At 42.8% G+C, this 22,400-nt stretch overlaps 2 protein-coding genes across 2 annotated transcripts; one reads left to right on the top strand and one right to left on the bottom strand.

Annotated features, from left to right (window-relative positions):
• Positions 1-11,626: 11,626 nt before the first annotated feature.
• Positions 11,627-13,858, bottom strand: brd3os (BRD3 opposite strand). Its single transcript, XM_078952492.1, has 2 exons — positions 13,522-13,858; positions 11,627-13,387 (listed from the first exon to the last, which is right to left on the bottom strand). The coding sequence occupies exon 2, from the start codon at positions 13,290-13,292 to the stop codon at positions 13,005-13,007; it is 288 nt and encodes a 95-aa protein (XP_078808618.1). The 5' UTR covers positions 13,293-13,387; positions 13,522-13,858; the 3' UTR covers positions 11,627-13,004.
• A 5,132-nt stretch (positions 13,859-18,990) lies between these two features.
• On the top strand, positions 18,991-22,400 carry LOC101167373 (inactive phospholipid phosphatase 7). Its single transcript, XM_004072790.5, has 4 exons — positions 18,991-19,285; positions 20,505-20,827; positions 21,215-21,396; positions 21,481-22,400. The coding sequence occupies exons 1-4, from the start codon at positions 19,104-19,106 to the stop codon at positions 21,685-21,687; spliced, it is 894 nt and encodes a 297-aa protein (XP_004072838.1). The 5' UTR covers positions 18,991-19,103; the 3' UTR covers positions 21,688-22,400.

Genomic DNA, 22,400 nt, shown 5'->3' with positions numbered 1-22,400 from the left:
CCTTTCATAAACTATATACACTCACCGGCCACTTTATTAGAACCGCCCTGATAGTACCGGGTTGGACTCCCTTTTACCTTTAGAGCTGCCTGTGTCAGTTGTATCCTCAGTTTCCTGTTCTTAGCTGACAGCAGTGGTACCCGGTGTGGTCTTCGGCTGCTGTAGTCCATCTGCCTCCAGGTTGGACGTGTTGTGCGTTCAGAGATGCTCTTCTGCAGACCTCAGTTGGAACCAGTGGTTCTTTGAGTTCCTGTTGTCTTTCTATCAGCTGGAACCAGTATGGCCATTCTCATTTGACCTCTGGCATCAACAAGGCGTTTCTGCTCACTGAATATTTTCTCTTTTTTGCACCATTCTCTGTAAACCCTAGAGATGTTTGTGGGTGAAAATCCCAGGAGATCAGATCAGCTCATCTGGCACCAACAACCATGCCACGTTCAAAGTCACTTTAATCACCTTTCTTCCCTGTTCTGATGTTCAGGTTGTAATCCCTCGGGTCACATTGGTTGCAAAGCCATCAGAACTGGAGTTGCAACACAGGCTGATGACATCATTTGAATTTTACGCCCTTGTGTTGGTCTTGTGTGGTTTGCATTCTTCAGTTGTAATTATGCAGCCCTCTGCAGACAGTAGATTGCATCCTGACAGCCTTTTCAATGCTGCTGTCCTGAACTGCAGTGGTTATCTTTGATCTTTCTTTGTAAGGCCTGTTAGTACACCAGCAGCTTTTTTTCCTCTTCGAGGATTTCAAACGGTTGAACCGGTCGACGTGTGTCAAAAACCAAAGGTATGTCTGAATAAACCCCTTTTGTAATTGAGGCCAAACTTTATTAATTTCAATCATGTTTGAAAATCTTTGGTGTTGGACCGGACGGAAAAGGAAAGAGGGGAACAAGAGAGAGGGACGTTAGAGAGAGGGGGGGGTAGGAGGGTGATAATAGGAGGGGAAGGGGGGTAAGACCATGAAGCAGCATAGAGCAGGCAGGTTTACTGGTTGTTTATCGTTACGGTACGGTTCACATGTAGTACAAAAAGGGCGGGGCCTGTTCACACACACTCAAATATTATCAACACACCTGCTAGCCGCAAAAATGTCCACATGTCAACATGCACACAAAACAGATAGTGTTCACGAACGCATACTTATGCCTTTAAACCAACTAGTGTGAAATCTTTCATTCATTCAATCATGCAAACTATTAGTGCAAAGGTGAGCTAACACCTGTGCTCAGGTGAGTGTTTATGTTCTTCTAAAATGGATGGTGGAATGTGAAAAGAAGGAGGAGGAGCGCCCAGCCACCCCCACACCCATACCCCCGCCGCAGCAGCAGCGGCAGCCGGAATTCCCCCAGCGCCACACGGGAACAGGCAGGGAACAACCGCCCCCCGGGCGACCAAGACCGCCACCCAGGCCAGGGCCAGCAGGACCGCCGCGAGGCCCCCAGAGCCAGAGAGCAGGGAGGCGCAGAGGGAAAAAGAGCGCCGCCCCAGCCCAGCCAGGAAAGCAGCCCCCCGCTGCGCCGGAAGAGCCCAACGCAGGGCCCCACCGGAGAGGGACGCCCACAGCCCCAGACGAGCACCCCACCACCACCCAGGAGTTCCGGGCATCCCCCCGCCCCAACCCCAGGTACGAGCCAGGACCCCCCAAGGGAGACCCGCTCCGCACTCCAGGCAGCCACCCACCCGGCCCACGGTTGGTCCAGGTAGGAGCAAGGCAGGGGCCCGCCGCCCCCGCCCAGGAGGGGGGAACCCCGGGGAAAAAAGGGCGGCCCATAAGGGATGTTATAAATATGGCCCGACCAGGCTCGGCCATGTTGGAAGTTTGGCGGGGCCCAGCGCCCAGGGGCAAGGACCAGGACCCACCCCCCAGGGACACGAACACCCCCGGCTCAGGTGTAATATGAACCCCCCCACCGTGCGGAGAGAGCACCGCCGGGCCCAGGGAGCCGGCACCCAAGGGACACGGCCGCCATCGCCAAGGGGCCCGCACCCCCCACCAGGGACGGGGTAGGGGACAGATGGACCCAGGTCCCACCTTCCTTGTAAAATGTGTGTGCGTGTATGGGTGTTTGAGAGGGTGTTTGTGTGCATGTGTGTGTGTTTATGTTTGAATGTATATATTGAAGGGGGAGGGGTGTGTGTACTAAGGGGGGTGCAGTTAAAATTGGCGAGTAGGGCACTAAGGGGACATCTCCTGATTACTCACAGTGATGTCCCCTCACCCTCCACACCAAGGGGCCCTAAATGTCTAAGGTGCGGTTAAAATTGGCGGGTAGGGTGCCAGGAGGACATCTGCTGCTTGCTGGCAGTGATGTCCAAGCACCCCCCCTACCAAGGACCCTACGTGTCTAAGGTGCAAATAAAACCGAAAGAGGGGGGGCCCACTCCATACGGCAACCATAGGAGGGGGGCCACTCCCAAGTAGCCCCCCCCCAAGGCGCATCGCAGGCTAAACCCCCCACCCCCTCACCCTAATATGAGGTTATATAAGGAAGGGGGTAAATTGGGGACAGCTGGTAGACTGTCCCCCGGTGGTCAAACAGCCGTCCCCCAGCCCACCCCCAGCAAAGGGGCCAGGGCCACCCAGCCCAGGGGCCCACCCCCGGAGGCGCCGACACCCCAGGCCCGGCACCACCCACCCCACACAGAGAGAGAGGAGCCAGAAAGCGTCGCCCCCCCCCGGAGCAAGCCCAGGCCCCCACCCCCAGACGCCGGCCCTAGAAGAGCTCTGGTCAGGCCTCGACGGGACCGAGGAGGCCAACCGGCCGAGGCAACCACTGATTGCCTCAGCGGAGACCCCGACCCGCTAGCCCCCCCGACCCGTACTAATAATGGGCCCCCCCTCCCCCCAGAACGCCCCCCCACAGGACAGGGCCGACAAGCCCCCCACCCCACCCCACCCCAGACCCCGCAGCCGAAGCGGGTGACACCCAGAGCGACCGGGGGCCCCGAGAGGGTTGCCCCGTCCCGTCCCAGAGCCAGGGAAGGGCCGATCCCAGCCCCAGGTGCAGATGGGCAGCCCATCCGGCGCCGCTGGGCCCCCCCCACCCGAGCAGGGCCCCCCGCCAACCCCCCCCAGCACAGGCAAAGGGACCACCCCCCCAAGCCAAGCCAGACCACCACCCCACCCCCCCACCACGCACCCCCACACCCAAGCCCAGAGGACCACGCAGCGCCCCAGCCCGCCCCACCCAGGCACCGGACCCGACCCCCCGACCAACGGAGCCCCCCACCGCCCCCGCCAGGCACCGGAAGCCCCGACCCCCACCCCAAACCACGGCAGAAGGGCAAGGAGCAGCGACGACCAAGCCCTCCACCCCCTAAGTCATGGAGTCAACCACAGGAGACCAGAGAGACTGAATTCTTTCAAAGTTACTTGAGCTTTGGGCTGACATTTTTTCCAAGCTGATATGATCAAACAGCAGATTTCTGTGTTGACTTATGTTTATATTTTTCTTGTTTTTCCAATTTATTAAAATAGTTTTTTTGGCAATACAAAGAGTTATGAAAATGATAGATGCTAATCCTTCTTCTATATCGATGGCACTCATGTCACCAAGCACACAAAGTGACGGTGAGGCAGTGATTGAAACCTTAAGCCAGACTGATAAATCGGCACATACCTGCTGCCAGAGAGCCCTGACAGGAGTGCAGAACCACAGTGCGTGCATGTAGCTGTCGGGTAGATTATTATCACAGTGCTCGCAAATGTCTGAGTTACTGAGACCCATCTTGAACATCCTCTGTCCAGTGTAGTAAATTCTGTGAAGAGTTTTGAGATGGATTAGCTGCAGATTTGGACTTTTTGTCAGTTTAAAGGTGTTTAGACAAAGTTCTGACCAGAAGCTTTCATCTGTGCTGATGCTCAAATCTGCATCCCATTTTTTTGTTGGAAGGGCAATATTGTTATCTAAATTACATAAAAGTTTGTATATTTTGGAGAGAGTTCTATTCATTGAAAAATTAATCAGAGTGGTAACTACATCTGGTAGCTTTAAATCGTCGTCTTTAATTTTATACTTTTTAGTAATACTTGATTTAAGTTGCTGATATTCCAAGAAGTTATTTATTCCATGTTTGTCTTGAAGTTCCTGGGGGGTTATGAATCTTCTATCAATAATTACGTGCTCTAGTTGTTTTATGCCCCCTGCTTGCCAAGCTGGGAAGTGAATCATTTTTTTGTTAATAAGGATGTCCGGGTTGTTCCAGATGGGTGTCATTTTGCACGGTTGAATTGATGATTTTGATATTTTGAGAAATTCCCACCAGGCTGTTAAGGTGGCATTTATATTAATGCTTTTGAAACAATCCTGTTTTTTAACTGTATGGCTAATAAATGGTAGCTGTGACAGGTTGATCTTTCCACATAACACCTGTTCCAAGTCTAACCATGAGTTGGTTTCTGGATTATTTTTTAACCATTTTAAGATATATTGTAATCTATTTGCAAGAAAGTATTTGTGGAAATTAGGTAGTTCTAATCCTCCACAGCTTTTTGCAGATTTTAAAGTTTTTAGACTAATTCTTGCAGGTTTGTTGTTCCATAGAAAGCTTGATATGGATGAGTCTAATGTTTTGAACCATTTTAATGGCGGTTGTGTGGGAATCATTGAGAAGAGATAATTAACTTTGGGTAAGATTTTCATTTTAACCGTGGCTACCTTGCCCATAAGGGACAGAGGCAGGTTGGTCCAGCGTGTTAGATCGTCCTGTATGCTTTTCAGTAATGGGGTGTGGTTTAGCTGCACCAGTTCTGATAGTTTGGGGGAAAAGTAGATACCCAGATATTTGATATTTCCTGTTTTGACTGGAATTGTGAGTCTTTGTTCCATATTCCTGTTAAGTGGTAATAAAACAGACTTATTCCAATTAATGGAATAGTCTGATATGGAGGAGAATTCATTTATGATCATTGCTGTTTCATTTACAGAATGTAAATTCCTTAAAAACAGTAATATGTCATCCGCATAAAGACTAATTTTATGATGGCTGTGTTTGGTTTTTATTCCTATAATGCTCTCATTCTGTCTTATTGCTGCAGCTAAAGGCTCAATGAATATAGCAAAAAGAGAAGGAGAGAGTGGGCAGCCCTGTCTGGTTCCTCTTCCAAGAAAAAACCTGTTTGAAGTCTGTTTATTAGTTCTAACTGATGCATTGGGGTTGTGATATAATATTTTGATCCAATTGATGAATGCTTCTCCAAAACCAAACTTATGGAGGGCAGCAATAAGGAACTTCCAATTAACTCTGTCAAAGGCTTTTTCAGCATCCAGCGATAGTACCGTCATTTCCTGTTTTTTAATGGTGGCAAAGTCTATTATATTAACTAGTCTACGGACATTATCATCCGAGTGTCTGCCTTTGATGAATCCAGTCTGGTCGAAGTGAATTATGTGAGGAGTGATTTTTTCTATTCTCTGTGCTAGTGCTTTGCAGATAATTTTTACATCTGCATTGATTAAAGAAATGGGGCGATAGCTTGAAGGACTAGTGGGATCTTTGTCTGGTTTTAGAAGAAGAATTATGTTGGCTGAGTTCATGTTAGGTGGCATTGATTGGCTCTCATTAATAGATGTGACAATTTTATAAAATGTTGGTGCCAGTAGTGCTATTTTTTTGGTAAATTACAATATATATTTGTTTTTTATCCCTTGTGCTATCTTAGATGACCCCACCCTTACATTGACGTGTTCTCCCTACCATGACAAAGGTGGATAAAGGTGGAAAGATTTCATGTAATCCATGGACACCAGTGAAGATCACAAATCATTGAAGAAAAAAGGTTCAGCGCACTGTCTAGTGGGTCTAGATGACCCAACTCCCAATGTTAAAGCGCCTAGGATAGCACAAGGGACCAATAAGGTTCTGTAGTTAGTGCATGTCTCATGACAACAAACTGAACTGAATATTTTAACACGAGCAATTGGGGACCAAGATGGCGACCGCGACCGCATGTAAGAAACTTCTGTGAGTTCTTAAAACTTGGAATTCGCTGCACAAACTGTTTTTTTCGCAGACCCTTTGCCTTGAAACAACAGCTAAAGTTTCTTCAAATTCAAAAGATTCTTCAAATTAATATTTGAAAATCTAAATTAACAATGATTAAGAAATCAAAAGATAACCGCGGCTCTCTCAACCGCAGCAGCTCTTCGGAAAATATGGAAGTGGATGCTTCTAAGGAAAAACGACACATCAAAAAAACCCATTCCTATGCATGTCAAATGAAGGATGATGAAGAATGCTCTTCAATGCCAACTACACTTATGAAACATCCCCCCAAGAAGGTGAGAGGAGAAGAAAAGCAAAATAATCCTGATAAAAGCGCTGCAACTGAGCCGACTTTGTCTGAGCTTCAGTCCACCATTATCAAAGCGGTTACCGAAAAAATTAACGAACGAGCAGACAAAACGGACCAAGCTGTGCATTACAATACTGTCCAAATTGACAATTTGAAGAAGTCACTTGAGTTTTGCCATCAGGAGGTCTTGTACTTGAAAAAACTAAATGAGAGCCTGGAAAAGCAATGTAAGGAGATGGAGAAGAAGGTTGGAGAGATGGAAACCAAAATGAATGATGCAGATCGCTACAGCAGAAGAGTGAATCTACGCCTGTCTGTTATCCCTGAAAGAAATCCAGAGGACGTCAAATCAAGAGTCCAAGATATTTTTAAAGAGATGTTACCTACCAAAGATTCTGCAGTGGTGGTTTCAGCAATCGACAACGCACACAGAATTGGAAAACCCAGTGGAAATGGAACCAATCAACGTCCCCGGCCCATAATCATCAGCTTCCTGTCCAGATCGGCCAGAGATCTCCTGTGGAAAAGTTCTAAAAAGAACGTCTACCTACTGGATCATCATCTTCGTCTCCAGGAAGATCTCACATCTGCTGATAAAGAAGCTCACAGCTGCCTATGGCCAGCAGTGGAGGCAGCCAGGAAGAAAGGAGAGAAAGCCTACTTTATTGGAATCAGGGCTTTCATGAACGGCAAGGAAATATTACTGAGTTAAGCTGATCTATGTTTGTAAAGGTCGGTATGACAGGATAAAACAGACTCAAAGTTTAAGGCATATTGAATATGTGCAGCGGTTCCTGAACAAAACCAGGAAGTTCCTAAGTGAATTTTCTCTTTTTTCTTGTTCTCAATAGTTCATGTCATTGTCTGTTCTGTGAATGCCAGGGGTATCAGAGACCAACTGAAAAGAAAATGCGTTTTTTTATATTGCCAAAATAAAAATGCAGACTTTTATTTCATTCAAGAGACACAAGATTCTGAAGCAGATAGGGAGTTTTGGAGAAGTCAATGGGGTAAAAATGTCTAGTTTTCTTTTGGTAGCAACAGGTCAGCAGGGGTAATTATTTTACAGGGCAAATTTAAAGGCCGCACTCTTGAGCATTTAATTGACAAAAATGGGAGATTGATTATTCTTATGGTGAATTTTGACCTATTTTATTTTATTTTAATTAATACATATGCCTCCAATAATCAAACAAATAACGATACAATCTTTTTAACATTGGAAGAAAAAATTAAGACACTCCTACAAAAATATCCCAACACTAAGATTTTATGGGGAGGAGATTTTAATGCTGTAATGAATGGCCATCTTAATAGATTTCCCCCCAGAAAAGAAGACGCCAAAGAGTTGAAAAACATATGTAATAGACTTGATTTGATTGACATATGGAGACGTAAACATCCTGATAAGAAAATATATACTTGGAGCAATAAGGACAGATCTCAGTGTTCTCGCATTGATTTTTGGCTCATTTCTAGTGACATAGAAAATACAGTTGATTCCGTTGAGATTATACCCAATATTTTTTCAGACCACAATACAGTGTCCATTAAAATTAATATGGAAACTGATGCACCCAAATGCAACGTAGACTATTGGAAATTGAATAATTTACTATTAAACAATAAAAAAAATTCTGATGGAGTAGAAAAACTAATTGATAAATACTGGAAACAAGCATTTACATTAAAAAAATATTCCAATAGTTGGGAGTTAATGAAGTATGAAATAAGATCTTTGGCAATATCATTTGGAAAAATAATTGCTAAAGCAAAGCAAAGAAGAGAATCAGAACTAATAAGAAAAATAATGATTATTAATGAAAAAACGAATTTATCTGATCTAGAACAAAACTTATTAATTTCTTTGCAATCAGATTGAATACAGTATATGAAAAAAAAGCTCAAGGAGCATTTGTTAGATCCAAAAGAAAATGGTTAGAACAAGATGAAAAATGTACTAAATATTTTTTCAACTTATAAAAAAGAAATTTTGAAATTTCCTGTCTACGTCAAATTAAAATTGGCAATTCAATAAGTGAAGATACAAAAAAGGTTTCTCAATATGTTGCAAAATTCTAACAGAAACTGTGTCAAACATACGGCCCGCGGGCCGGATACGGCCCACCAGGTGGTTTGGTATGGCCCACACATGAAGAGTAAAAATCACAAGGATGTTTAAAAAAGAAAGCAAGTTTCTAGTCCATTCCTGTGGCGAGTTATGATTTTTTAAAGAAATAACCGAAATGCGCAATTCCGCCACTAGGGGGAGCAAAGGAAAAGCTTAACAGGTGAAACAACATATCTCTGCATGTGCCAAAAACGAAACCTAACAGCTCTGTGTCTGGGTAGGCAGTAGTTTCGTTCCCTGTGAGCTTCATCACTGAAGGATGATCAGTAGTGACACCCTAATGACCAAAATGTTGTCAAAAAAGAAAAAAAAGGTTGAAGTGAAGTCCTGAGCTTTCCAGGAAAATGGAAAGCGTTTTATTTGTTCACGGAGCTGAATGCAAACCTGCATGCCTGGTATGTCATCAACAGGTTCTCCAAGAATATAACATTCAGCACCACTATGAGACTCACCATAAAGAAAAGTTTCACCATTTGCAGTTAAGAAAAAAAAAGATTTACCAACTATTAGCTGGACCGATAAATAACCATCTGGATTTACTGCAGCCGTGACGTCAGTGATGGAGCAGTGGCACCTAGCTACCTTATTGCAGACAAGTTGGAGCAAACATCCAATCCATTTTCTGATGGTGAACTTATTGAAAAATGCTGAAGGCTGCAGAAGTTTGTTTCCAAAAAGCAGTCGACCTTAAACATGAGTCTGTCAAGAATTATGACTCCAGACACAACATCTCTGAGGAAACATGGGCAGCCATATGAAGGAATCCAGTCATTTATTGTATTTTCAGTCACTATTGATGAAAGCACCAACATCACAGATATGTACAGCTGTGCATGTTTATTAGAGGTGATGAAAAGACCGTCACAGTGGAGTTTCTTGAGTTGATGGTCACAACAACAACTGATGACACAGTCAGCTCTCTAGTTACTGTGCTGGACAATGTTGGAGTGAACTGGTCACATTAAGTAATTTTGGTCACTGATGGTGCTCCATCAAAGGTCAGAAAGAAGGCAGGTGTTGCCACAAAATTCAGGTAGAAACCAGGAAAAGATTCTTATAATAATGAATGATAATAATAATGGACATTTCATTGTGTTTTGCACACTTGAATGACAGTAAATGTGTTTCTGCACAGGATTTGAATCCTTATATTAACAGTCTGGTGAAGTTTCATTTGAAGAATCTTTAGACATTGGTATATTGCCCCCAACTCTCAGACAAAGCCTCATCAAACTCATCCCCAAACCACAAAAAGATATATTATGCATAGAAAACTGGAGACCAATTACTCTTTTAAAAAATTGATGCTAAAATATACGCTCTTGTTTTTGCCAAAAGATTCAAACCAGGACTGGATAACATTATTGATGAAGAACAATCTGGTTTCATGCCTGGTAGAAATATTGCCAACAATATCAGATTAATACTTGACATGACTGATTATAATGAATATATTAAAGATGATAGTTTTATCTTATTTGTTGACTTTTACAAGGCATTTGACACAATAAGTCACAGTTTTATGATTGGAGTTATTAAAGAATTTGGATTTGGTAAAAGATTTTTAAAAGCTATCGAGGTTCTATACAATGGATGCAACAGCTCCATTAAACTGGCACATGGCACAACTCCCAGATTTGACATCAATAAAGGAATCCGGCAGGGTTGTCCTCTTAGCCCTTTTCTCTTTTTACTAGTTGCTCAGGTTATGGCCCTTCATATAAAAAAATGTCCATTTCGTGGTATCACAGCTTTAGGGAGAGAATTTAAACTCTCTCAACTAGCAGATGACACAACAATTTTTTTGCCCAATAAACATGAAATAACAAATGCAATCAAAGGAATTCAGGACTTCTCTGGAGTCTCTGGATTAGAAATGAACCTTAACAAATCGGTCCTGCTTCCACTTAAAGATTGTGATTCACCAGAAATCAACGGTATTCCAGTTAAAACTTCACTTACATATCTTGGTGTAATTATTGATAAAAATGAAAAAAATCGCAGTGAAGTTAATTTCAAGCCAATAACTAAACAAATTATCAAAAGATATAACGTGGTTAATGAGAAATCTTTCTCTGAACGGTAGAATCCTGTTATCTAAAGCTGAAGGAATGTCTAGACCTGTCTATATGTCTCTGTCTTTAGAAATGCCAAAACACATCTGTAACCTATAAAACAAAACATTATTTGATTTTATTTGGAGGAAAAATTGTCATTACTTAAGGAAAAATGTTTTGTGTAACACCAGAAAACACGGGGGCATGGAAGTATTAACCTTTGAAACTTTAAGCAACTCTTTTAAAATAAAGTGGTTAAGTAATTTATTGAAAGGGGAAGACAATATCTGGAATGCATTTCCCAAATGTTTGACACAATGGGAGGCATTAAATTCTCGCTAAAATGTAATTATAAAATTTAAAAATTACCCACAAAACTTTCAAACTTTTACAAAAAAGCCCTGCTGGCCTGGAAACTCGTTTATAAACATAATTTTTCTCCAACAACTTGTTTTATTTGGAATAACTGTAATGTACAATACAAGAATAAGTCACTTTTTTTCCCAGATGGTATGATAATGATATTGTTTTAATCAGACAACTTTTCAATTCTCATGGACATCTTACGTATGAAGAATTTCTTTTAAAATTCTGTATTCCTGTTCCACCCAGAGAACATGCAATAGTGTTAGATGCCATTCCAACCAGTCTACTTCAACTGTTTAAAGGGATTTATAACACAAGTCAATTAAGAACCCAGACAATTTTTTTGGACAATGTGGATACTTTTGTTAATTCAGTTTCCAATAAGCAAATAAGAAATCTTTTACATACCACAACCTTACCTGCTGGGATGTTTTATTGGGACTCCAAATTTGTGGACATAAACTGGACTTATGCTTGGACTATTAGTAATAAATACTGTCTAACTAACATAATAAAGGAGGTGTCCTTCAAAATATTGCATTGTATATATCCTACCAAAAAACCTTGAGTAGATTTGTTGTGTATATGGACCTGTCTTGTTCATTCTGTGGAACTAATAAAGGAAACTATTTATCATCTGTTTGTGGATTGCAGACATACAAATATACTTTGGATGGAAGTGGGAAACTATATAGGAAATATAACTAAACAAACTGTTACTTTTTTAGATAAAGACATTATTCTGGGTTACCTTAATGTCAAAGTAGACAAAGATTGTATCTTCATTACACAATTGTTTTTATTATTAGCAAAATTCCATATCCATAAAGCCAAATGGTCAAACTCCAAACCTAAATTCCAGCATTTTTGAGTGAAATCAATCAGTACTGTACCATTATCAAACATCTGCAAAACCAATTTAATTTTTGAAAAATTTAGAATTTATCAAACCCCAAAGATTTTTTAAGTTATGATTCGTTTTTATCTTATGTTGTATATGTATGTGTATATATTTATATATTTTTTGTTTTATTTTTGTTATATTTTTCTGCAATATGTACACATTTCAATTCCCCCTCAGACATTCACATTGTTATTGTATAATGTTGATTGTCAAGAAAGTATGAAAAAAAAGAAAAAAAAAACAGTCCTAGAACCGGAAAAACAATTCAGAAAAATAAAAAATGTTTTTTTTAACACGAGCTGCTTCTCGCGAGATCTTGCAGTTGTTTTGTGCGGAGCTGCTCAGAGAGGGTCAGTATGCGTTGCTGCCATCTAGCGGATGGGGGTTACAGTGGAAAACAAGGGTCAGACACTGAAGAACGCTCATGAATGATTTAAAAAATATCGTTGTGGCAGCGTTTTGAATCGGTACAAGTATCGCCACATGAAATATCGCTAAATCAATTATTTTCTTACATTCCTTAACGACCTAATTTCTATTGGTTAAAGTTCAACTTGGTTAAACTTTTAACGCTCATTCAATGAACATTTCGTTCATATAAGCTAAAAAACTGTCTTAGAAATGTACGTAGCTATACGTTCTCAGTAATCTGAACGCCTCGATTTTATCCTAAAAAATATGAAAAAGTCCGAAAAAGATGGTTTTCTATGTAAACAATAAACTTTGAAGAAAGCACTTTGATCTTTATCTTTTTAGTCATTACTTTCCAGTGGTAAATGTAATTTAAAAAGTCGACTTAAGCAGTCTTATAAACATACAAAACACATTCTTCTTTAATGGACCTCCTGTGTGTAAACAAATACTGTTTGCATGTAAACAAACATTTGATTTTCTTGTAGCAAAAAAAAGGGAAAAGTCTATTTGATCAAATTATCTTAATTTTCACTATTAGTTAATATTTTTCCTGAATATTTAAGAATTATGACCTGAATTTTTAAAAACTTCCTGTTTACTGAAAAATGTCACAAATGAACCGATGAATAGCTGCTTTGTTTTTATACTAAAATGAAAGTGTGTAAAAAAAAGTGAGAATAAAACAGATTGTAAACATTCTGAAACGTAGGCTGCCATGCTGCAGACGCAGCAGTGCATTGTGGTCTATGTAGGCGTTTTGCCATCTCCTGTGGTCATTGGGTTTAATCTAAGAACTCGGGTCCGACTTTGACCCGTTTTGGTCCTGAATCCCGTTCACATGATGCTGCAGATCTTGGAGCGTCCCTCCGGTTCCGACAGGCCGCTCTTGTCTCGGATCAGCACCGCCTGGTTCCCGTAGCTGCTGTACCAGGCTGACTGGCTCCGGTTCAGGTAGGTGGTGGGCGGCGCCGCCTCCGACTGCTGCTGCTGCCAGATCAGCAGGGACGTGTCCTGGTACCGCAGCCGCGCGAACGGTTCGGATAGAGCCTTTTCTGCCAGCGGGGGCCGGACCCGAGCCGCTGCTGGACCGGAGGGTTCCGGTTCTTCTACGCCGTCTGACATGGCGCTTCGAGGAGCAGCATGAACACTGGGAAAGCCGAAGTTCGGTCCAGTCTGGACTGGCTCACGTTCAGGTTCGAGTCAGCCATGTTGCGGACCTGAAGGAGACCAAAGGAGCGGCGTGATGAGTTCACGGCTCAGATTAAACGTAGGAAACTGGAAGTTTCACCCAAATCCAATTAGGCATTTAACTGAGTAAACCAATCAAAATGGATCCAGAACCAGACTGCACCTCTTCTTCTCGAAGTGAAAGTCCAATCTGTGACCCGGCTTTCTCCTCCCAATCCTCTGTTAATCTGCTGACATCTGCAGTCCGAAGCTCGCGTCGGATGCCGTCGGGTCACCGGAAAAAACACAAACGTTACAAAGTCCCGGATGTGTGTCCACTTCATTTAAAGTCGGATGCGATTTCCCGTCCTGTTTGGTTACAAACAAACGTTTTTTCAATTGTAAGAAGAGCGTCCAGTAAGAAGAGCGTCCAGTTGGGTATGCAACCCCTAGCAACCGTGTGTCCGCTGTTCAGTCCGGGTATGGACAAAGAACAGGGACCTAAAGTTCCGCCTTAACCTGGCTGACAGACAAAACGACTACAAGGGAAATGCTTTAAAGTGTTTTAAACATACCAAACAATCTTACTTTGAAAGTTGTTTAAAAACTCTACATTTACAAAATGGACGGGTTTCGGTGTGCAATACAGATTTCATTTTTTTTATTCAACCAATCATTCATCAAAGTTTTTCCACAATAAATGTATTAGTATTTTTTTGGCCACAAGAGGGAGACAAAGTCTCGATTCATGTCCCTCAATTGGCTTTAACTTCAATTTGTCGTTAAACTGCAGTTTTAAAAACCTTGTTTTAAATTAAAATCTGAATGGCAGATCACATCACGCACCTAGAAAACATTGGACAATCAACATATTTACAAGGCTGTCTAACCAATTTTTCTTATTTAAGTTGAACAAAAACAGAAGAGGGGCATGTGTTTGAATGTCCAAATACATAAAGAACAATCAGACAATGCCTTTGTTCAACATACCAACAACATACAGCAATTGTTTCAATAAAACTATTTAAAAAATTGTAAAAAGTACCAAGAAAACTGCAGCGATGCACTGAGACTTCTTACAGACCCAAGATTCAGATTCAACATTAAAATTTTTAATTTTATTTTTAAGACTTTATTACGATTCTTTACGTCTAAATTGGGGTGTAAATAAGCAAATATATATATATATATATATATTTTTTTTTTAATTAAAAAAAAGGACATGTTCATGTTTGCAATGTGCTGCTACTTGATAATCCATGACATTTCTCCCTATAACTTTGGTGTTTACTATTTGATGGGTATGTCAGCATATAGATCACATATGTGAAAGTTTTGTTCTTAAGCTTTTAATCGATTGTTTATTTTTAATAGTTTTACAATCACAGATTCTTATCAGATTGGAAAGAGAAAAGGAGTTTACAAAGAACTCAAAATGGTGTTCATCCATCATCAGAAAACATTGTTTTCTGATGATGGATGACATATATAAGAAAAGATTACTGTTAAAACTGTATTTCTGAGTATTTCTTTGTTCAAATCGTTGTGAATCGGGAGCAGATGAAAGAATTCAGAAAAAGCTTGTAACTGACGGAGACACTATCAGCAGGCCACAAGCTCCCTGCTTTGTTCCATACTGATGCATCCACTTGCAGACAAATAGATCCACGAACGTCTTTGTTTTCCTCATCAGAACTGGCTTAAAACCGTACGGCTGGATGGTTCTGATATTGCATACCATTTTTGTCCTTCCATCCATCTTCTTCTGCTTATCCGGGTCTGGGCAGCAGTCTAAGCAAAGATGGCCACACTTCCCTCTCCCCGGCCACTTCCTCCAGCTCCTCTGGGGGGACCCTAAGACATTCTCTGGCAAGCTGAGAGGCGTAGTCTCTCCAGCGTGTCCTGGGTCTACCCCGGGGCCTCTGCCCTGTGGGACATGCCCCAAACACCTCCCCAGGGAGGCGTCCAGGGGTCATCCGAACAACATGTCCAAACCACTTCAACTGGCCCCTCTGGAGGTGGAGGAGCAGCGGCTCCACACTGAGCTCTCTCTTGGTGACCGAGCTTCTCACCCTGTCTCTAAGGGAGCGCCCAGCCACCCTACGGAGGAAGCTCATTTCAGCCGCTTGTATCTGGGACCTTGTTCTTTGGGTCATGACCCAGACCTCATGACCATAGGCAGGTATTAGAACGAAGATCAACCGGTAAATTGAGAGCTTTGCTTTCTGGTTCAGTTCTCTCTTCACCACGGACCGGTACAACGACCGCATAACTACGGACGCCGCTCCGATCCGCCTGTCAATCTCACGCTCCGGTCTTCCCTCACCCGTGAACAAGACCCCAAAATTTTTAAACTCCTACACCTGGGGCAGGGACATGGTAAAAAAAATAATAAAACATTTCTTTGACAAACGGAAAATATGAAATACACTGAGTAATTAGTCAAGTTCGACAAAATCACTTTAAAAATATCAAACTTCAGGTTGTTTTGCCAAAAAGGTTTTCTTTTTAGTTGTGTATGAGCTGTTTGTTTCTGGGTACACACACACATACGCACCAACACAAACACACACACGCGTTCTGTATTTAGCCTGAACTCAGTCCAGCTTGATCCAGTTTAGAAAGCAGAATGCGAGCGGATGATACTCCATATGAACGCTGATTTATTCCAGAGAAGAGCTGCTTTATGAAGTCTGATGAAGAAACCAAATCTTTTTTTTTTTGTGATCTGTGTTCACCCTAATGTCTTGTTCTATTGGACACTGTGCTCTGTTTGCCAAAACAATATAAATACCTTACAGAAAATAAAACCAAAACGGATTTGTTTTTTCATTACTTAAATTCCTGAAAAAGGGAAAATATCAAAGAAGTCCAAAAGAATGGCAAAACGTTTTTTTTAGTTAGCTATAGTAGTATAGAAAACTCCACTATAGTAGTAGTACTATAGTGGAGTATCCCTTGTGCTATCTTAGATGACCCCACCCTTACTTTGACGTGTTCTCCCTACCATGACAAAGGTGGATAAAGGTGGAAAGATTTCATGTAATCCATGGACACCAGTGAAGATCACAAATCATTGAAGAAAAAAGGTTCAGAGCACTGTCTAGTGGGTCTAGATGACCCCAACTCCCAATGTTAAAGTGCCTAGGATAGCACAAGGGTTAAGGAAGCGCATTAGGGTGGAGGAATAAAAACAACAAAAACAGAAAGGTTAAAATAATACCAATAATAATTTAAACACATTAAAACCCAAACATTTGTTGTTGATTTACAACAGTTGCTTTTTTGGGAGATTTTTAGTATAAAATGCAACATTTTCTCTCATCTGTTCTGAATGAAACACTGGGTTCTACAGAAAGAAAAGATGGATGCAGCACTCCATCTTGGGGTGGCAGTGGCTCAGGCGGTTGAGCAGGTCGTCCAATGATCGAAGGATCGGGTTCGATCCCCGCTCCCCCCAGCCAACGCTGTGTCCCTGTGCAAGACACCTCACCCTCCTTACCTCCAGTGTGGCTCCACTGGTGTGTGAATGTGCAATGTGCATGTGCATGTCGTGACCTGGTCGTGTGTTGTGATGATAAGCTACAACAGTAGCTTATCATCACTAAGTATGACTGAGGACTGAATGAATAATGGACACACTGTAAGCGCTTTGAGCGTCTAGAAAAGTGCAGATCAAATCCATCCAACTCCTCCCAAAAGCTTATTTCTCCAAGCTAAGGGAACATCCACGTTTTTTTGTTGTTGACTTTCATTTCTGAATTACATGTCTGATGCTTCGTTCACACCAAGCATGAGTCGCACCTTCTTGAACTCGCTGAACACATTCTTGAACGTGTTCACACTGTACAAGCAGGGAGGGGATTCTTCTTCTTTGTTGTACTGTGAATAGCGCACGTACGGTTGGACGGGGCTTGGGTGCAATATGTGCAGATCCCGAATCCTGCTCCAAGATTTCTCTTTTCTCTTTTCCCACATATGAAAGACTTGGTGTCACTTAATTTCCGCCAGGCACAAACCACAATTAATCATTTCTCCTCCATGATCAGTTGTCAAACGGTTGACACTTTCATAAATTAACCCCTTGTGCTATCTTAGATCAGTGGTCCCCAACCACCGGGCTGCGGACCGGTACCAGGCCGCGGGACACTTGGCACCGGGACGCACAGAAAGAAAAAATAATTTCCATTTTATTGTTTTTTTTTTTGTTTTTTGTTTTGAAAAGTGACCGGATTCTCTCTGTTACATCCATCACACTTAACGCACGTCAAAGTCGCGACACCAAACATCACGTGATACACCCCGCTAAAATTAAACCCAAACAACCAAAATGAGCAAAAAACAAACTTCTTTAGAAAGTTGGTTTGACAAGGGGAAACGGTCCAATGAAGGGACAGAAGAGGAACCTGCACCCGCTAAAAAAGGGAAATCTGCCTTTAATAGGCAGCGGTAAACGTGCCTTGCGTTGCACCTCAACCCCACCCCCCACCCACCCCCCCACCGGTCCGCGGTATACGTGTTTCGCGTTGTACCGGTCCGCGGTGACAAAAAGGTTGGAGACCACTGTCTTAGATGACCCCATCCTTACATTGACATGTTCTCCCTACCATGACAAAGGTGGATAAAGGTGGAAAGATTTCATGTAATCCATGGACACCAGTGAAGATCACAAATCATTGAAGAAAAAAGGTTCAGAGCACTGTCTAGTGGGTCTAGATGACCCAACTCCCAATGGTAAAGTGCCTAGGATAGCACAAGGGTTACAGGGACACCATCCATATGTCACTACCGACTGATTGGTCAAAGTTATTCTTTCAATGCATGTTCAATAGCTGCACATTTTGTAGGTAGAGCCTGAAAATGGTCTAAAAAGAGTGTTTAGTTTTGAATCCGGAAGCCCAAAACGCGTGTTTTACATAAATAGTCTTCACTGGAAATGGTCGCTTGAACAAGTGTTGCTGTGAATTAAGCTTTACAATATGGGAACAGGCTGCACGGTGGTGTAGTGGTTAGCACACTCACTTAGAATGTCATGGTTTGAAGCCCGGCTGAATTCTTTCTGTGTGGAGTTTGGATGCTCTCTTTGTGCTGGTTTTCTCCAGTTTTCTCCAGTTTCCTCCCACAGTCCCAAAACATGCTTCAAAGGTTAACTGGTGGTTCTAAATTGACCCAAGGGGTGCATGTGTGTCCCTGTGACAGACTGGTGAATTTTTCAGGGTGTACTCTGCCTTCGTCCACCTTTGCCCGACAGTAGCTGGGACAGGCTCCAGCAACCTTGTGACCCTCAAAGCGATTCAGATGGATGGATGGATGGATGGATGCATGGATGGATGGATGGATGGATGGACAATCATAAAGTCTTCACATGTTCCATGTCTATTTACCACCTTCCTGGGCTCATTTGGTGTGCTGAGCAGCTGGTAGAACTTGTGAACTAAAAGTGAAATAAATCAGATAGAAGTTAAATCTATGAACATGTTTAACACATTCAAACTCCAAAACCAGAGCTAATCTTTCTAATTCAAGTGTTTTGTTCAAATCCACCTTCAATGTTTCTCTTAACCTTTTTTTTAATAGTTTCCAAGTTGGCAGTTCTAGTGTTTAAAGAAACTGTTCCTTTTGCCCCCCCTCCCCCCCAGCACCCTAAACAGCTGACTGCAGAAGAAGGTCAGCTGATCTATTTATAGCATATAGTCTCTCTGAGTTGGAGGTGCTCTGTCACAGTCCCACACACCTCCTCCGCCTGCCGACAAGCCTGCCTCCGTCATGCCCGGCAGCCAGGCTCGGAACCGGGTCAGAGACCGGAACAACGTCCAGAACCGCCCCGAGTTTCTCTCTCTGAACCAGCCGCCACGCAGGGAGCATGCTGCGGGGGAGGGACGGGGGGCCGGTGGTCCGAGGAGACCCGTGTTCAGACAGCAGAGTCAGCAGGAGGACGCAGGAGGGAGGTAAGCGGTCCGGAGGCTCCACCCAATGGCCCCCCCTGTGACATTTAGAGTGAAAACAGACCTGACCCTGGACCCGGTCCTAGAGCTGGTCCCTAAAACGGAGAATCCTGCAAAGATTTGGGTTTGAACTCAGTAGAAACCTCAGTAGAACCTAAGGGTTTTAGCACTCGCTCCTTTAGCTTCATTGCATAAAATTAAAAATGTATATTTGTAACAATAAAATAACATCAAAAGCCTTTTTATAGATATTTTTTCAGTTTAATTTTAAAAACTTTTTTATTCAACTAATGTTTTACTTAATAATTAGAGGCAACAGAAGATAGATTTGAAGATTAAGAGGAGTTCTTGAATATGCTTAATGGGCTCCTTCTTGAAAGGAGGACTCAGAAATAGAAGTGAGAGTACAGAATCTATAAATTACACTTTAAGTGTGACTAAGAGATCTTTCTAGACATCTAAACTTTTCAAAGTCGGACACCTAAGAACAGAAAAAACTTCAGAAAGTCCTGATGCAGAGTAAGAAAGTCCAGAACCAGCCTTGTGTTTCTTTTACACCGGGCTCGGAAATGTGGGTTTAAGCTTCCACTTTCAATGAAAAGTTTATGTAAACACACGAAGATGTGCGTTTTGGGCTCACGTATTTCAAACTCTTGCATCCACACGTTGGTATGCAAGTTTTGAAGTCCTTTTTGGATTCTATGTACAAAACACTTTTGGATTAAGACGTGGATTTGGTTGTGGCAAATGGATGGCGTCATTTTGAAAACACGGAAGTGTCAGATAGTCTGAAATCAATCATGAAGCAGAAATTAGTAATTGGGGTTTGTGTCCGGCTGGTGTTATATGACACCACGTCTTTCATATATCGGAATAGAGATGCTAAAGAAAAAGCCTGGAGCCAGATTCACCAGATTTGCAGCACTTTGACACTAAGCACCAAAACTCTTCCAAACATGTGCTAGTATTACTTAGCGACAGTCCAGTTTGAACACCATATGCTAAAAGCGCAGACAAAAACCCGTGTTCAGCACGCTCTTGAACATTTGACACATGCCCAGTGTGCCCGTAGTGTAAGGGCAAAGTGCTTTTATTTTGAAAGTCTAAGGACTGACAAAGGCCAGTAACGGAACGGAAACATCTTTGGGATTTAGTTTCACTTTCTGCAAAGGACAGGTGTTGAAGTTGGAGTCTAGTCAAACTGTCTTTGTGTGGTCTTCAGGGGGCCCAAGGAGTCCTCTGAAGGGGGTCCTGCTGCAGACGGGGGACCAAAGGATGCGTCCCGTTGGCCAGAGCAGGACTGCATGCAGCTTAACCCCACTTTCAGAGGCATCGCCATCAACTCTCTGCTCGCCATAGACATTAGCCTGTCCAAGCGTCTTGGCATGTGCGTGGGGGCCCACAGCCCTGGGGCCCCGCTGCGCTCCATGGTGAACCTGCTGGCCTTCACAGGACACGCCTTCCCCTGGATGTGTGGGACGTTGCTCTGCCTGTGGAGGAGCAACACCTTAGCTGGACAGGAAGTCCTTGTTAATCTGCTGCTAGGTGAGAAATGTGACAGACAGGTGACATGTCCAAAGTCCGAAACACCACTGTCACAGGGGAAAGTTGTCTGTCTCTCCGGTGTTAAATACCACTCCTGTCTGTCTCTCTGATCATTAATAACATTCCCGTCTTTCTCTCTTGTCGTTAACAACTCACCTGTCTCTCATTTTTTGTTAACAACTCACCCGCCTTTCTCTTTTTTTCCCCAACAACTCCCCCGTCATTCTCTCTTTTTGCTAACAACTCCCCCGTCTTTCTCTCTTGTTGCTAACAACTCACCCGTCTCTCTTTTTTCATTAACACCTCACCCGCCTTTCTCTCTTTTTCCCAACAGCTCACCGGTCTTTCTCTCTTGTCACTTAAAACTCCCTGTCTGTCTCTCCACAGCCCTGTGCTTGGACCTGATGACAGTAGCTGGAATGCAGAAGCTGGTGAAGCGGAAGGGCCCGTGGGATTACCCTCCAGGACTTTTGGACTACTTAGCTATGGATATTTATTCTTTTCCAGCGGCCCATGCCAGCAGAGCTGTCATGGTCTGCAAGTTCCTCCTTAATCACCTCGTCTTGGCGGTCAGTTGATTGTCATTTTCTTTAAGAGAATTGTGGTCCTGACTCAGGGGTGTCTGTTATCTTAACTCAGCAACTGTTCCACAGGTGCCATTGAGGATCCTTCTCTACCTGTGGGCTTTCCTGGTGGGTGTGTCCCGGGTGCTTCTGGGTAAACACCACCTTTCGGACGTAGGTTGTGGATTCGCTCTGGGATTCCTGCACTTCAGTCTGGTGGAGTCAGTCTGGCTGGATTCCGCTACCTGTCAAACTCTCATCTCCTTTGGCACGTTTCGCTGGACTCCACTGGTTTAGAACCAGTTCAGTCAGGAGTGAGACTGCTGCAGACTGTTATGGTTCAGTTCAAACTGGACTTTTGGATCCTTCAGCCTGCCAGACCGTCACCATTGTCACGTTGCTCCACTGGATGCAACAGACGCAGACTGAGCGGAAATGTGTCGGAATGGTTTTCACAGATCTCTCTGAGACTGGAGTGAACGGGTGAGGTCCGTGTTTGGGCAGGTTTGGACTTGTGTATGATGGTTTCATGATGGTTTTGGAACGTCTGGTCTGTATGGGTTCACTTTTACACACTACCTGGGGGATTGACTGTGGTGTCAGAGATCCTTTATGAGTTTTGTGGCAATAAACACATTTTTAGCTTCAGCCTTTGGTTGGTTTAGATTGATGACGTTTTAGGAGGATTTTTTAGGTTGGACCACCTGTTTCACTTTATTGTTAACTTGTGAGTGAGAAAGCTAAGCTACTGTGTTGGGAGGGGATGTTTACAGGTGGAGAAAACAGCAGGTTTGACTCTTTAAAGTATCGTCTAATATTTTTCTATAAGAGTAGACAAATAGATTCATAATAACATAATTTTTGACAAGTTAAACTTTATAATTACGTCTGACCTCTCGTAGGTCCCGCCTCCTTTAAATGTCAATAATAATGTCAGCAAAATAAAACTATGGAAGAAAATGTTCTTTTATTGAAAGAAAAAGAATATTAAAACAATTGTATGAACAGTG

This window comes from Oryzias latipes, chromosome 9 (genome assembly GCF_053564925.1).
Source record: "Oryzias latipes strain Hd-rR chromosome 9, Olatipes_Hd-rR_3.1".
NCBI classification, from domain to species: Eukaryota; Metazoa; Chordata; class Actinopteri; order Beloniformes; family Adrianichthyidae; genus Oryzias; species Oryzias latipes.
Note: the sequence above shows the minus strand (reverse complement) of the source record. Positions and strands in the feature narration are given on the sequence as shown.